Here is a 17,957-nt window from a genome sequence, read left to right as displayed (position 1 = left end):
ACAAGTCTGGGCTTAACAGATGGAAAGCTGGGAAATGAATGGGAGTAAGCACAAGGTACTACACTTGGAATACAACCATCTGGGCTGCATAACAGTTTGGAAGTTAGGATTATGGCTTCAGATAGACAAGACATGGGTGCAGTAGTAAACCTATGAATCAAATTAAGTGGCTCAGTTGGCTGCATACTTGCATTCAATGCTGGGATGACCAAAACGCTTTAGGCTCTATCATCATGACAGCAACCTGGATTAAAGTGCCAGTACACACAGACTGATGCTGCATTTCAGAATTGTGGGGAAGCTACACTCCTAAAGTGACAATCTTTGTGTAGGAGACCTTAAACTGGGCTCCCTTTTCTGCTAGATGTGATGGCTGCTTAGGTAGATAAAACCTCAAGCGTTCACTCAACACAATACAGTGCTTTAAAAAAAAAAAGTCACAATGATCGAAACAAATGTAGACATTGCACCAAATTAGTTCTAAGTTCGCAAAGAAAAATAAAACAAATGTGCTTCTCATTTGCTATAATTTCAGCTTGATTCACTTAAAATCTAACAATTCTGTTTTAGTATTTCGTTTGGTTTTATGAAATCCATATTTCCCCTTCCAAAACTGGCACTAACAATACATTAAGTATCGGTCTTCACTATTTTATTCACAGAAACTCGCTCAAATACCCCATAACTTTCCCAAATATTATCTATACTTTTGCTCTCCAGAAGATATCCCTAAGGTCCACCCCCCCACCCTTGATTATCAACACAACCTTTTACCACAACTCCTGAGCACATATCCTTTTCACCTTTTTTTATAACCGATTTTACCGGCACATTCTAGTGACACCCTAAACCCCCCAAAATTTGTATTCTTCCATGTTATTTTTTTCTCTTACCGTCTCATTTATCTTACAGTAGAAATGTGTTTAAATCCCATCACTACTTAATTTTATAATGCTTGCCTGTCTTGTGACGCATGACAATTTGGTACAGACACATGATAATTTGGCACAACTAGTTTATCAAAGAGTGTATTGATTGCTCATTACTACTTAAAGCTTTGTAACCTCAGATTGAATTCTTTATAACAACTGTAAACATATTTGTCTGTCTCTGCTTCAGAAAACAGAAAGGCTACCAGGCCTTTATTTATATGATTTCATCTTATAAGAACTATTAGATCAAGAACAGCAGATACAAAATAAATAAAATTTCAACAATTTCTTAAACATTTCCAATTAAAATTAAGTGACATATTTGTAATAGAAAATCTTAAGATAACTTACGCCCAACCCTGTTACAATTGGCCATATAAAGGTAAAAGTTTCAGACTGCAGGCTAAAGTGTCGTTTTCAACTGACAGCCTGACAGTTCTGAAATAATGCTTCCCTCTTTGCTAACAGTAAAATATAAATAGCTATTGACCATGAAAAAAAATAAAATGTTATCTGCATTTTCTTGTACTATCAATTATGTTGCTTAATATGAATGAAGCACCACAATGCAGAACAAAAAAAGTGAATAAAGCACATAATGCAGAAAAATAATGTAGAGGAAAAAGTAAGTGAGTTATATTTTGTTTAAGTATACTAATTTTTCTAATATTTTAGAGAAAATGGGTATTACTGGTCCTATATACAGAAATGAAAATCCTGCCTAAAAGTATTAAAATGTGTTTTTCATATAAAAGCAGGAGTCTCAAGGAAATGTTAGTACATGGAAAATTTGAGACACCAAAAATATAGAAAATAATATACTGAGGTATGGAACTTTTTCATGTGACAATTGCACAGTATGCAAAACACATAGCTGATAGTTTTGAAAGCATTAATGGAAAAAAATGATAGAAGAGGCAGCTTCACTTGCAATAGTGAAAAAGATTATATATAGTTTAAAATGTCCTTGTGGATTATTTTATATTGGAGAGAGCAAGAGAAGTTTGCTGCAAGATTAAAAGAGCACATAAGGGACATCAAGGAGCAAAGATTTCAGAGTCCTGCAGCTATGCACTTTAAGGAGCACCTAATGAAGACCCACAGGGGTTACTGGCAACTGCTTTGGAACAAGTAAATACTTGGTTTAGTACTGATGAAAAAATTAAGCAACATTTAAGAAGGAAGGAAGCAATATTTATTTTAAAATATGACAGTATTTAAAGAGGTCTGAACAGGAATTCTTTTGGAAGCATTTAATGTAAGAAGATTAAAAAGAATATTAAAAGTTAACCTTTTTAGTTGTTTTTTTAGTGAATTCTTAATTGGATGACTCTTCAATTGACCAAATGCATGTATTTAAGTGTATGCTTACCAGCAGAAAGATGTACTCTGAAAAGGCTTTTCTGAAAGCCGAGGTGCCAGAGAAGTGTTACTTGCTCTTAATGGTACAAGAGTTTGAAGTTTTGCTGTTAACATTTACTGCAGAAGTAATTTTTTTTACTTTAATAAATCAGTCTGTGTACCAAACTGAGTGAATTCATCTGGCTTGGAACTTGTGGTGAGACGTTTCTTAATATCATCATTCCCATGATAATCTTACCCCTAAAATCTCCCACACTACAACGAATTAAGTCTTCTTAATGTTACCACTCCCTTCCCTCCTGTACAGTTATACTTACATTTAACTTCCACAACCTAAACTACCTAAAAACATTCACACATTTGAACTGCCCTGCAGTAATCTTCCTTTTCATCTTCTCAAAGCTGTTCAAAATTCTTCATATTTCTCATACCATATCCATTTTAGAAGTAGCACCACTGTAACTCAGAACTACTTTATGAAAAAAACAATACAAATGTAAAAACACACACAACGCCCCACTGGACTCATCATATTTAAACCTCCTTGCTCTTATTTATTTTCCTAAGAAAGACTTTCTTTTTTATGTTTTCTACCTACCATAACATTCTCAGTGCCTCCAGAAGGTAAGATTTCCAATGTGGTATCAAAATCCTGTTTTAGGTACAGGTGCAGTACAGTCCCTCACTTTTATGACAGAAGGTTGCACACGATGGGAAAAGCAATTGGACCTCTTTGGCTCAAACTCTTGAACAGAGTTCTAATGATGTCTTTGCCACAGAGATGTTATCAGGGATCTTGCTGAACCTGTCCAGCACATCCTCAATATGTTGGGTTATCAGGAGTAAGAGAGGAAAGGCATGGGGACTGCCTTTGTTCCAGGGGATATAAAGCATGTCCACTGCTAGGACGGTCTTGCAGAGGTACCTGAAGCAGAAATATGTAATATGGTGGTTTATTTGAGAAGGCAAACATGGCCATCTCAGGGATGCTCCACAGTGAGTTCTGACAAGACATTTGAATTCAACATTGACTTAATGGACTGAGTACAGATTAGCTCAAGTGGTCTGCTAGGGCATTCTGCAACAAAAGGATCTAAAAGGATATGGAGATGATGTTTTGCTCTGTTCACATGTCAGATCCTAGGCCATCACAGCTAACCTGCACAAGGAATAAAAACATATGAACTCCCAAACTCTGCTGCTGTACTACACACTGTCAGTGTCTGTGACCAGACTTACAGCTTCAGACTGCAAGACAGGTCAAAAGATCAATAAATAATCGCTCATCCTTTTACACCATCTGGTTTTGTATCTCCTGTTATGGATACCTCGGATTATTAGGGCACCTGTGTATATTCCCCAAACCAAGTTGGTGGTGTCTGAGTTAAGGATTTGGTCCCTCTTGGGGCTCCCAACATTGGCTCTCACCTGACCTATTTTCATAAATTCTTTGTGGATGAGAAGAACAAAATGAGCTACTTCAGAATGTAAAGGTACTGGCACCAGAGACTTCTGAAGTAGCATGGCATTTCTTCAGCCCTATCACGCAGTCCTACTACACCAAATCATGATGTTCAACAGTCTAACAGCTCATTAAAGTGCTTTGTGGTGTCTGCATTTCCGCATTCAGACCACTCAGGTTTTACTCCACTTCAAGCCACATCAATAATCATCTCCTCTTCCTTCCTTCCTTCCCGTCCCTACGGCAATACAGTACTATCTACAACAAAGTTTGACTGCCTTACTATAATTCTATACCACTCAGAAACTTGGTTCTGATTTCTGCTTATGCAACAGTCCACTTCTGATGTTTGTACCACAGCAGCAGCAGGAGGAGCAACTCCCTTTTTGCTATTTTCTACAAGGGGATGAGGTGTTGCATCAACTGCCACCATCTCTCTCAATTTAATGCCACTCTCCCACCTTCTTTGACAGTCATGCCTGACTGTGACAGGTCTTCTCTCATGCAGTTCATTCATCTCTTTGCTGATTGCCCCCATTTCATGTGTCCTAAATCTACTTCACCAAATCGTATTCTGCTTTCCTGTAACATGTACAGAAACCTACGTAATATGAGCTCTCTGCAAATGTAATTGGAGCTACTTAGACTTCAGCAGTGGTGTCCTCATTTCATTGTCTATCCCACAGAGTGCATCCTACCACCTTTTCTCAGGCACTTCATCTCCATTTTCTTTAGCTTCTTCAATTGCTCTGAATTCACTGCCCAGTTTTTGTGCTACATTGTAGGAATGGTCTTACTACAATTTTGTATATCTTACATTTTAGCTTTATTGACGCTCTTCTGTCACACGCTACCCCTTAACATACTGTGCCAATTGGCTACAGCCCCTCTGACCTCCTCATTCAAACTTCCCTTTACCTCAACCACCCCTCTCAAATACCTGAAGCTGTTAATCCTGTTCCATTTTCCTTTATATTCCAATTTTCAGTTTTTTCTGATTTCTCCCATTCAAAGACAAGACACCTGTTTTGTCTGTACTCAAGTTTCATCATGTGTAATTACAATTTTGCATTCTGATTTCCCTATAATTCGCTGAAGTTAGTGTTCAGAGTCCAGTTGTAAAATCACATCATCTACATACAGCAGTTCTGTTGATCTGTCCCTTCCAATCGGTTTGCTAATGTAGTCCACCATCAATATGAACAGTAGCAGACTCACAGTTGTACCCTAATGGATACCTACTCCTACTGGGAATTCCTTTGTGAACACTGTTCAAACTTGGACTGTGCTGTATGTCCAGTTGAACTCTTTCCTTATCTCAAGCTTCTTCTCTACCTCACTCCAAATGGACTGATTGTGCTGCATCCTCATTTGAATCCAAATACTCATCTCCCATCTTGCTTTCTACTATTCTGTATATTTATCAATCACCTCTCCAGCACTTCTATGCAGTGTGACAGGAGTAGCCTACCTCTTACACTGTGACAGGAGTAGCCTACCTCTTACACTGCCTACAATTAAGTTTTCATTTGTTCTTTTACACTGACACCAGAATCTTTATACCCCAGTCATCTGGGATACAACTTTCTCACTACACTGCTAGGAGTAACTTCAGGAGCCATTTCTCCCCTAACTCACGCGTCACCTTGCTTGCTGCTTTCCGTGACTTCAAGTTTCTTACTGCTGTTCTTATTTCTTCTAGGTTGAGCTCCTCTTCCTCTTTCGTCATAAGCTGTGTCTGGGGCAGTGCAGCTTCTGTGGGGTTTTCTTTGTTCAAAAGTTGCTGAAAGAACTCCTTCCTTCTGCCTTTGATGTCCTGTGGTCTGGTAAAGCAGGTTGTTGCTGGCATCCCTTACAAAGGATGTTTGATGACCATCTTTACCCGTCTTTGCCTTGCAACCTAACTTTCTGTACCATCTGCATAGTCACTTTCAAAAAGCTAATAATGTACCTCTGATGCCTTGTGATTGCTCTCTCAGTCTCTTCATTAGCCAACCAATACTCCTCCTTAGCCTGGCCAGTCTTTTCTACCTACCGCTACTGCCTGTATTCCTTTCTTTCAACTCTAAGCAGTTACCTCAGAGCTTTAAACCATGTACAATTCCCATACTAAGGAATGGCTTTACGATTGCAATGTTATCAATATTCTTCCTCCTTACCCTTAGTGCACATCTATTCTCCTTCTGGGCACACACTGCCAACACACCACTAATCAAGCATCTTAAATCCAAGTAGCACCATACACAATTCTTCTCCTGCTCTCCATTGCTTAGTGTTTTCATTATGTCTGAAATTCAGTGATTCCATGCATAAGCAATGCATACATCGGATTTATTTTGTTACTTTATTGCTCCCTATTTGGCTCCCTTCTCTTTCTCACTTTGATGTGAACCTCCCATCCTCCTGAACACAACTTTTCCTACATGGGCTCCTCTCCTGCTCCTCCTCGGATGATTTCCTCGATTAATAAAAATGATTAGGGTTTTAACATACTACTTTTAAAACTTTTTCTCTATCCTTTGAAGCAGACAATCCTTTGATCATCCCACAAATCCCCTGTATACCAAAATGAGAATGAAATGAGTGAAATAACACTTGCTTGTAATCTGTGGCATGAATTACTTTTCTTCTACAACAGAATTCAGATGGTCAAAGAGCTAGAAAGCATCATCTTGTTTATAAAAGCAAAAACTGCTTTTATGCTTACTGGGAACTTATGACAGAACCAAAGGTAATCTGGGCTCTATGCCTCACTATTTGCTCTAAAGAGGTATTACAAATTTGCTATACATCGCCACATTTGTGAAAAACTGAGCAGGTCTGTGAACAGAGTTGCATCAGTGTCTTTTGGATAATGTTTTTTTTTTGCATTCACAAATACAGAGTAAGGAAGAAGGCATACTTCAGAGGGTTCAAAAAAACGAAGGGGACCATGTACACATAACAATGACAAGTTACGAGAAAACAGATTACCAAAACAGCAGCTTCATAAACACTTTTCCACATAGTGCAGGAACATTCTTACGCTACCCGATGAAATTGTTCTCTCTTTGGAATAAGTTATTAAAAATACACACACAAATCTTACAAACAGGATCTAAACATTCCATGTATCTGTGAGCAAAAAGGAGACTGCTCTCATCAAATTCAAACAAGCCCCAAAACGGACATGTTCACTGTCAAATATGTGGCACGAACAGCCCCCAATAACTATGGCATTTGTGGAAATTCTGCATGTAGTCTGGTGTGCATTGCTTCAGCAGCAATTAAAATTTAGGCATGAAGCTGCACAAATCCAGTGGTTATCAAGGCCTGTTGTCAGCGTGAAGTCACTGGAAAACTGCCCACAAATCCTAAGGAAATGATCAGTTTTGCACAAAACTAGATCTTTCACCATTCTTGCAAAAGGGTTTTAATAGGTCAAAGATCTAAACTGCTCAGTGCTGTGACAATGACTTGGGAGACGGGCAGATTGAAGAAAATCATCCATGCAGAGAATTTAAGCATGCTTTGTCAATATTTAACAGTGCTTTTAAGGGAAATTCAACAACTGACAATAGTAATAAAAACAAATGTTTAGTTCAGATAGCTCACCTCATCTACAGTTTTATAGCATGGTGGATTAGAATTTGGATCAAACTCCATCTCAGAGGGAATAGACTAGAGAGAAAAAATAAGATTGTGTTATTTTTAAACATAAGGACCAAGGTTTTAGAAAAGTGTCAGACATTTTCAGTAGCTGAATTGCAGGAATTTTACATCTGACTTTATCAACATAATCAAGATGAATTCCCATTATATTAGCAACTGTGAAATAAATGCAGATGAATAAAACTGGTTAAATGAGATCAGCTCTCTACCCCAATAAAAAACTTACATAAATATATATATTGCACAGCTTAAAACCCATAACAAAGTTGCTAACATAACACAAACAGCCCCCTATATATATATATATATATATATATATATATATATATATATATATATATATGTGTGTGTGTGTGTGTATATATATATACGTGTATATATGTGTGTACATATACATGTGTGTGTGTGTGTGTGTATATATATATATATATATATATATATATATATATATATATATATATATATATAAATAAATACATAGATGTATACGGATATAAATACATATTTTTTTTTTCTTTTTTTGACATTTGTTTGCTGAGAAAGTCCAACTGGGCACAGGTGCCCTTTTTCAGATGAGGCTAGGGAAGAAAAGCTCCAGAGTATCATATTTAATGTAATCAAGATTTATAACAAATTGTATAATGTATTTCAGTGACTACATAGCATAATAACCAGCATAATAAAGTTTGTACAGATTTTCACAAGCATTAATATAGAAGCATTTTACTGAGAATTTACAGATAGATGACTGGTGTATAAGACAGGTGGGCGTAATTTAAGAAATATAACAGAATTAAGTATTAGAAGGGATAATAAGAAGTTATGTACCTACCATAACGTTCCATGTTAGTTGTCTTCTTCTCGTCTTCTTTCTTGCTGGATGGGTTCGGAGCCGATCCTCGGCTCCGACTCGGCCAATACTAAAGCTCGAGACGAGGCTCCCCTATATCCCACAATGCTAGGCGGTAACTACTCAGATCTCGTTTGATAGCTAAACCAAGCAGTTCTAGTCTCCACAGTATGGAGAAAAAAGAACCCACCTCTATATAAACCTGAATGTAAGCTACCACAAACATAAAAGGGGGAATAGAGGTGGCAGAACATGTGGGAAGGAAAACTCCAAAGGAAGATCCCAAAATTTCCTATCAGTCGGTCCAGGCTAGGGGGAAGGAGGGTGGGAGGCAAGAAAGAAGGCGAGAAGACAAATAACATGGAACGTTATGGTAGGTACATAACTTCTTAATGTTAAGTTGTCAATCTCGCCTTCATTCTTGCTGGATGGGACCGCGTCCCTAGCACCTTATTGGCCTATCGGAACAGACTCTTGAGAACAGTGGAACCAAAGTTGGCACGGTTTCTGGAGGCCATATCCAATTTGTAATGTAAAATGAAGGTATGAGGAGAAGCCCAAGTGGCTGCTGCACAAATGGAATCTATTGGCAGCCTGTCCTGAAAAGCTACAGATGTAGCTAATGCCCTAATTGAATGAGCTCTAGGTCTTTAAGGCAGTTTTTGATGTCTGATTTCATAGATGAAGGTAATTATAGAAGTAAGCCATCTTGAAAGGGACACTTCAGTAACTGGAAGGCCCAATTTCCCTTCTGCATAAGACAGGAAAAGCTGATCAGATTTCCTGAACTGTTTAGTCCTGTCTAAATATCTAAGTTGGCGGTGAACATCTAGAAAATGCAACTTTTGTTCCGACCTGTTGGAATAGTCAGGGAAGAAGAAGGGGAGATCAATCGTTTGGTTCAGGTTTGTCTCAGTGGAAACCTTAGGTAAGAAGGACGGATTAGTCCGGAGGGACACCCTATCTTTGTGGAAAACTAAGTAAGGAGGACGACTGCACAGAGCATGAAGTTCAGATACCCTTCTAGCTGACATTATGGTTACTAGAAAAAGTGTTTTCCATGAGAGCAACTTAAGAGGGCATGAAGCCGCTGGTTCGAAGGGGGGGAGAATCAAGGATGCCAGAACCAAATTAAAGTCCCATTGAGGTGGGGGATCTTTGACTGGGGGCTTGAGCAGAAAAACACCTCTTAAAAAGGCTTTGCATAGCTTATGGGACATGATACTGGAGTCTGAGACACCTACATGAAAATTAGTTATAGCAGCTACTTGTACTCTAAATGGTAGATAAAGAAGAGCCTAAATGAAAGAGCTCTGCCAGAAAGTCTAGGGTAGACTGGATAGGTGCAGTGAAGGGGTCTATATTTTTTGATGCTGCCCAGAAGGAAAAACATTTCCACTTACTATTATAAATCTTCCTGGTAGAAGATTTGTGAGAGGCTATCAGGATGTTTCAGACCAAATGAGAGATTAAGGGAAGCCTGGCTAGGATAGGAATTGGGAGAAACCATGCTGTGAGGTTGAGAGAATGAAGGGAGTGGTGCAGCTGGCCCGACTGGTGGGTCAACAGATCTGGCACCGGGTCCAGATGCCAAGGCTACTCCAACAGGTAATGATGGAGGAACGGAAACCATATCTGTCGAGGCCAGTAAGGGGCAATGAGGATCATGGTAACTCTCAAGGCGATAGCTTTCTGAATTAATTGAGATATCAGTGGAAAAGGGGGAAAAGCATACAGAAGCCCCCGGGGCCAATCGTGGACTAGAGCGTCTCTGGTGGGATGGCCTGGTAACGGGAAGAGAGTGAAGAAGTTGTGACACTTGCTGTTTTGGAGAGTAGCAAAAAGATCGCAGAAAGGCTGGCCCCATCTTTGGAAGACTTCTTCCAGCACTGATTTCTTTAGAGACCACTCGTGGGGCATGGGAATGGCCCTGCTCAACTTGTCCGCAATCACGTTGGACTTCCTGGGAATGTGCGTTGCTATCAGAAAACGCTGAGAAGAAATCACCCACTGCCATAGTCTGAGTGCCTCTCGACATAAGGGGTAGGATCTGGTTCCGCCCTGTTTGTTGATGTACCACACTACGGACATGTTGTCCATCTGAATTGCAATAGTCCCTGTGGGAAGAGAGTCCTGAAGGGCTTGCAACGCTAACAGCACTGCTCTCATCTCTAAGACATTTATGTGCAAGTGGCACTCGAAAGGTTGCCACGTGCCCTGGACTGTCCTGCCCTGATAATGCCCCCCCCACCCGATCAGGGAGGCGTCCGTTGTCACCGTGGCGACTGGGGGGGGGTGAAAAGTCTGCCCTGGAGAACTTGAGGTGATGTGATCCACCAAGACAGGTGATTCTTGCATGATTGAGTTATTAATATGATGTGAGACATCGGGAGCTGTTGGAAGGACCACTGAGTAAACAGCATCCATTGGAGGATCCTCATGTGGAAACGAGCTAAGGGGAGAAGGGTGATAGTAGCTGCCATGAGTCCTAATACCTTCAAGACTACCCTGGCTTTGACCTTGTTGCATTGTAATAGAAGGTAAACTTGTTTGCGGATATCTAACACTCTTTGCTGTGCAAGTCTGGCGGAAAGATTGAGTGTGTCTAAGGTGGCGCCTATAAAGGTAATAGATTGACAAGGCGACAAGGCAGATTTTTCGAAATTTATTGAAATGCCTAGAGCTTGGCAAGTTTGGATGGTGAAGTCTCTGGATAGAAGCAGTTGATGTCTGGTGGTGGCAGTAAGGAGCCAGTCGTCTAAATATGGAAACACCTGGAATCCTTGACGTCTCAAGTGAGCTGCGACCACTGCCATGCATTTGGTAAACACTCGGGGGCCTGTAGTGAGACCAAAGGGCAGGGCTCTGAACTGGTAGTGACTGGCTCCCAGCCTGAGAGAAACCTCCTGGAGCGTCTGTGCATTTTGATATGGTAGTACGCATCCTGAAGGTCTATCGAGCACATCCAATTGTCCTGACCCAAGAAGGGTATAATGGACTGTAGCGTGACCATCCGGAATTTTGTTTTTTTGATATAATTGTTTAATTCGCTGAGATCCATTATAGGTCTCCAGTCCCCTGTTTTTTTTGGTACCAAAAAGAATTTGGAGTAGATTCTGGATCCTTGCTGGTCTGCTGGGACTGATTGGATAGCTCTTTTTGATAGCAGCTTTGATATTTCTAGTGCTGCTTGTTCCCTTAGACTGGGTGGAACGTCTGGAAGGGATCCTTTGGGTTGGGATGGTATGTGAATAAAGGGAATTTTGTAACCCTCGGATATGATTGACTGTACCCATTTGTCTTGGGTGAGGGAAAGCCAGGCTTTTGGGTACAGTGATAATCTTCCCCCGACTGCCTCCGAAGGTGGACAGCCGGGCAGCTCCTCAGGGATGCTGAAAGGGTTTATCAGAGAAAGTTTCTCTGCTACCCTGGTTTTGCGGACCTCCTCTGCCTCTAAGCGCCGTCTATTGTTATTCCCCCCCCTCTGCCTCTAGAGGGGAATCGACCTTGTGCGTCAGATGAGACTCCCTGAGGTTTGCGGAACCACATTTTTCCTCCCCTCTGACCTTTTGGTTAAGGTCTAGAAGGGGTAGAAAAACAGACTCCCACGGCAGAGAGAGTTTTACCTTCCACCTCGCACCTAGTCAATGTATCCTTCACCTGAGGACCAAACAATGTTGAGCCATCAAAGGGGGAATTGGTGAAGGACGCCTTGAAAGGGTCCGCAAAATTGCAAAGCCGCATCCAGGCGTGACGTCGTAAAGCTACACCTGTGCCTGCGGCCCTACTCGCCCCATCAGCAGCATATGAGATAAGCTGCATGGAGGAGTTAACAATCGAATTCAGGGTTGCCAACTGGGAGTTCATTTTGTCTTGGAACTCCTCAGCTGTTGGATCCTGTATAGCCTCACCCATATCGATGAGCAAATCTCTCTGGAGATGGCTGAAGTGACACAAGTAGTTCAGCGACCGCATAGAAAAGGTTGCTGATGAAAACATCCGCTTACCGTACCTGTCCATGGTCCTAGACTCCTTATTAGGAGGATGGACAGGTACCGAAGGATCGGTTAACTCCTTCTTAGTGGCTGCGGCCACCACCATGGCATCAACAGAGACACCTTTAGATAGAAACTCTTTCTCCTTAGGGGCAGTAATAAATTTTGACGGCCTCCTTAGGGTGGGTTCCACTGAATCAGGGGCTGTCCAAGCCTTCCTTGCCACCACTTCCATAAGGGGGTCAAAGGGAGGGGACACCCAGGAGGTGGAAGGGCGAGAGCCAAATGCCTCAAGGTAAACTGACTCATCCTCTGAAGGGTTAAGGGCAGGCCAGTTCCCCCTCTGTTTCAGGATTTCAAGGATGTCAGCAAAGGAGACATCCTCAGAGGGGGACCGAGGGGAACCTTCAGATTCCTCCAAGTCAGTGTCAGAGGTGATAGACTCAGGGGAGTCAATGTGCTTCCTCTTGCACTGTCTCTTCCGAGGGGGTTCGCCTACCGGATCAGGAGAGGCCTCGGAAGAGGAGGAAATTCCCAATGGGGAAACCTGAGGAGCTGGCTCTCTGTGGTCGGATACAAGGGGATGGGTAGAAATCACCGCAGGCACTGAAGAGGGTGGAGCTGACGGAGCCGACTGTGGGGTAGACACTGGGTCTAGCATGCTCCGCATGACCTCGAAGGCGCCTCTATCAGGCAAGGCCGGAGACAAGGACCCCCCCGGCACCGACAGGGATGGCTCCGAGGCTGATGTCGGAGCCAACTCACCAGCGCCGATGCTCCGAGAGGGAGAACGGGGTCGGACAAGGGTCCGATGCCACTCGCCCCTTGGAGCCGACGAGGGAAGCTCGGCGCCGAGATCCCTCCAATGAGGAAATCGGAGCAGACGATGGAGCCGAAAGGGAAGGTATCGGCTCCAAAGCACTGACAGCCACGGCTCCGATGAGCCCCGGTTCCGAACTCAAAGGAGTCTGAGGAGGAATAAAATCGGGGATGGAAATATCAGCTGACTGTTGAGTAGGGCTATGCAACATTTGGGCCAGTGCCTCGGACTTGAGAAGTCTACTCACCACCCTTTGTAAATCATGGTCGGACGGCCTGGAGGACTGAGAGGAATGAGACCTACGGCTCCGTTCCGATAGAAGAGGAGATCCCGGAGCCGAATGGATGGAGCCGATGGAAGGGGACCTAGACTTCTTCTTTGAAGGTGGCTCCGATAAGCCTATCGGAGCCAACTGAGTCTTGTCAACCTCGGCTCCAGCCGGAGCCGAGGTGATGGTATGAAATTTGGAAACATCGGCTCTAGCCGGAGCCTATGTCAAAGCAGTTTTAATGCTTCCAGGGGACGGCTCAGAAACTGAAGCAGACAGTCTGGAAGTCTTAGAAGGCTTCCCCGACACAGACTGGGTCGGGGGGCCTTCAGGCTTTAACAAGCCACATAGAATCAACTTATTTTTGCGTTCCTGCAGGACTCTAGGGCTAAATGCATGGCACACAGCACATGAGTCCTGCAGGTGCAAAGGTCCCAGGCAATATACACAAGAAGTGTGACAGTCTGTCAGAGACATTTTCTGACAGCACGAATCACACTTCTTGAAGCCTGAGACCTTGGAGTCTTTAGACATCCTAAAGGCTGAGTGAAGAAAAACACAAGCACAAGACACACACACCCTTAACCAAAATAAAAATCCAGTCACACTGAAGGACTAGGGGAAGGAGAGGCAGAGGGCCAAAGGCCTAAAAGTTAAGAAGGGAATAAAAAGGGAATTCTAACACAAGAGGGGACCCAATTTAAACTAATGGAATGCTTTAAATAAAAACTATACTAAATGGAAAAAAATAGGGGTTGAAATTGAAGTTTCTGAACAAGAAAACTTACTAACCTGCCAGAGCCGAAGAAGCACCTCGTCAGCTAAGCGGCAAACGAGATCAGAGTGGTTACCACCTAGCATTCTGGGATATAGGGGAGCCTCGAGCCGGTGGAATTAGCTCTCGAGCTTTATTATTGGCCGAGTCGGAGCCGAGGATCGGCTCCGAACCCATCCAGCAAGAAAGAAGGCGAGATTGACAACTTAACATACAATTTTAAGTGTTAATGCAGAATTAACAAAGTAGCAATGGAACAGTAATTTTGTTGTGCTATAATTAGAAGTAGGTATACTAGTTTATATTACATGCATTATAATTCATATATATATATATATATATATATATATATATATATATATATATATATATATATTACATACATTTTGTATACATCACATACATACATACAGATATACGTATACATACACACATATATGCACACACCTGCCTATGACTGCAACATTATTAATGGTTGAAATATACCACTATTGGACAACACAGTGGGGTAGCAGTGTTGCCTCACAGCACTTGATTCAACAGTCTGATTCTAATTTGGGGTGATTATGTACAGTCTGCACATCTCCCTGTACAGGTGTGGGGTTTTGTCAGATGTTCTGGTTTCTTCCTCCATCCCAAGGATGTAACATAGATGAAACGGTAATCTTATACATTGCCTGTAGATGTGTGTGTATTGTGAGAGTTAGTGAGCTTATGTGTTTTTGAGTATGTATCCAGTGAGAGGTTGGTAATCTGTTCAATATGGGTTTCTGTGCCTTCTGCTCACTGAGTGCAAAGACCTTCTCTAGTTTCCTTGAGATCCTTCAATGGATTAAGTGGAAAACAAAAGAATAAATGAATGAATGAATGAACAAACAAACATGGCTATTAAAAAATTTATTGCATTTTAAACTCTACAGTTTAATTTCTGTGAAAAATTCTACTGTTGTGTGTCAGATGAAAGAAAAAGGTTTGTTTGATCGCTGCAACTATACATAATAGAGATCCTTTCTGTAAAACTAACCCTTGTGAATAAGAAAGTTCTATGACAGGGCTCTATACAACAATGTAAACTAAAATTTCTACCCAAGTACTATTTAAGTCAAACTCAGCTGCCAGGTAATGTTTGTAAAAAAATCAAGAGACTATGCAGATTAATCAGTGAGCACTGGAAAAATCTCTCAATCAAGTGAGAACATTCAGTGCAACAAACGTATTAAGATAATACTACATAAACAAGTTACTTAAGGTACATTTCAAAAGACTGGAGCTTTGAGACTGTATTTAGTAGAAGAGAAGATTCTTGTTGTACTTTGTGACAAAACAGACCAGCATTTTTTTTTTATTTCACAGATGTTATTGGACCAGAAGGTAAAGAAAACTGTTGTATCTACAATGTGAGCCCCTTTTCAAGGGGTCTGAGGGCGAGTTGAATCCCAAGCAGTAAAACCACACTGACTTGTGGAAGGTACCAGAGGACTGACCAGAAGATTCAGATGGTTGAATGCATGGCAAACATAGCAAAAGAGGTACTTGTCAAATAAGTAATGCTCGCTAAAGGTGTAAACAGATGACAGGACACTGTACAAATGTCTGCAGTAGAAATGTTTCTAAGCAAACACTAGACTCAGCCATGCTTCCAGAGGAATGGCCCCCCAGCAGCATTGAGATAATTCACCACCTAATGGCAAAAGTAAGATGAGAACTAGAAAAACAGAGGCACAACAAAGCTTCATAAACCGAGCATTAACCCAGCTCAGAAATGTGGTACTGAAATTGAACATTTAAAGCAGAACATAGCTGGGAAAGAAAGTGTAGTTGCTAAAATGATAGAGCTGCAAATCAAACAAGTGGAAATGTATAAACAAATTTTCTGTCCATGAACACCTGACACATCCTACAATAAGTAAAACAAACAAATTGTGCATGTGTGTTCCAAACATAATGGAAACAAAAATGTTAAACACAAAGCTGAAGGGCTTTCTGCTACACAGAAACATAGATCATACTGAAAGAAAGGGGTTTGTTGGTAGTCTGGATATTACTACAGACAAAGAGCATTTAAGATGTACTTTTGGCAAATACGGAAACATTTCAATAGCTGTCATGATCATGGTTAGATAAGACAATTGTAATAGCAGCAAATGGGGGAAATCATAAGAAGCTGAGTATGAGAAAGGGAAAAACAGTGAAAGAGGTTAAGAGCTTAAAGTATCAGGGGGTGGTTGAGGAGAAGGGAAGTCTGAAGTAGGTGGTCAGCTTGAGAATAAGAGGGGCTGCAGCCAACTGACGCAGAGCATCAGGGAATACTATACGACAGAAGAATGCTAAAGAAGCTGAAAAGTAAGTTGTACAAAACAGTTTTGCGACCAGTAGTACTGTAAGGTACAGAAACTTGGGTGGTAAAAGCAGAACAGTTGAGGAAGTTAGAGGTAATAAAGATGAAATGCGTAAGAAGGGTGGTAAGATGCATACTGACAGACAAAGAAATGAGGACATCATAGCAGAAGCCAAAGTAACTCCAACTGAGAACAGATTACAGTGGTTGAGGCACATGTACAGAAAAGTAGAAGACAATCTGGTGAAGATGATTTGGGACAGACAGGAAGGCAAAAGGAAATGCGCATGTCCAGCAAAGAGCTGGATGGATTGCGGATAAGATCTGCAACAGTCAGGCACAACTGTCGAAGGTAGAAGAGTGGCATACAATTGAAATAGATGGTGACAGAAGATACGACACCCCAACCCCATGTCGGAAATAGTAAAGAGGTGGAGGTCATGATCTAGGACAAAAATATGCAAATATCCAAGGGATTTTTTTTTTTTTTTTGAAGCAACTGCAAACCCAGGGGATTCCAAGGATGCCATGTAAGCCCTGAATGGACTGACATTAAATGGATGTGAAACCTGAATAACTAAGGAACTCAACACTAGTGCTGATTTAGAAGGAGCTCATCTGGAGAATTTGTGTGAGAATACTCTCATGGTACTTGGCTGCTGGTCAATGGAGTTGTTCTTACCCCCAGGGTATCAGCTGGGGTTGGTGGCCATATAATACAGCATCCTGGCCATGTGAAATGCCATACAAGGAACTAGGCGATAGGTGGAACTGAAGAAGTGATCTACAGTAGAGGGAGAAGAGGTGTACTCCTATAGCATATTTTTTCCTCTATGAAAAGGAAGATTTTCAATGGAGAAGAGGGAGAGCAGCCCAAGAGAAAAACTTGGTCTTGGAGGCCTAGACTGGGGTAGGTGTCCCCACTACATTAAATAAAGACTATGAGAATGGATGTCTATGGAAAGCCTGAAACAGACTGAAAGGCTGATACCCCAAGATATCCTAGAGAAAACAGTGAGAAGTGAGTGAAAAGAAGTGGTGTGTGTGTGTATATACATACATAGGTGCATATACATACATAAAAAGTATATACACACACACTTATCTAAAGTAGAAAAAGAAGTTATGTACTCACCATAACGTTCCATCAGAGTTGTTGCTTTTCATTTGTCTTCGACCTGTGGGACACAGATCCGCAACGGATCTGACTTGGCCACATTTATCTTTTCCAACATCAGATCCTAGCTCCTAGCTCCAAGCTCCTCCCCTACCCATAATGCCCCTGTCATCTTCTTCCCCTCAGATCGAGTTTGCTGCCCACCATAGCATCGCAACCTGACTCAATGCCTTACCCCTTGGCAAAATTACCCAGAGAGTATCATAACAAATAACCAGTTATGCCAAAGAAAAGGCCATGACTTTTCCAGTCATACAACCCATGTAAGACAGGGGAAAGGAGGGAGGGATGATTGAAGACAAGTGAAAAGCAACAACTCAGTCGAAA

The 17,957-nt window shown here is 41.6% G+C and overlaps 1 protein-coding gene across 2 annotated transcripts in view; it reads right to left on the bottom strand.

The window, feature by feature from the left end:
• Window positions 1-17,957, bottom strand: part of POLR2G (RNA polymerase II subunit G) — a 357,869-nt gene that overhangs the window by 136,083 nt on the left and 203,829 nt on the right. For both annotated transcript variants that reach the window (XM_044075668.1, XM_044075669.1), the window contains exon 5: window positions 7,351-7,416. In XM_044075668.1, the coding sequence (XP_043931603.1) occupies window positions 7,351-7,416 (66 nt within the window). The remainder of the gene's footprint in view (window positions 1-7,350; window positions 7,417-17,957) is intronic.

This window comes from Protopterus annectens, chromosome 6.part1, assembly GCF_019279795.1.
Source record: "Protopterus annectens isolate FY-2018-M chromosome 6.part1, PAN1.0, whole genome shotgun sequence".
NCBI classification, from domain to species: domain Eukaryota; kingdom Metazoa; phylum Chordata; order Ceratodontiformes; family Protopteridae; genus Protopterus; species Protopterus annectens.
Note: the sequence above shows the minus strand (reverse complement) of the source record. Positions and strands in the feature narration are given on the sequence as shown.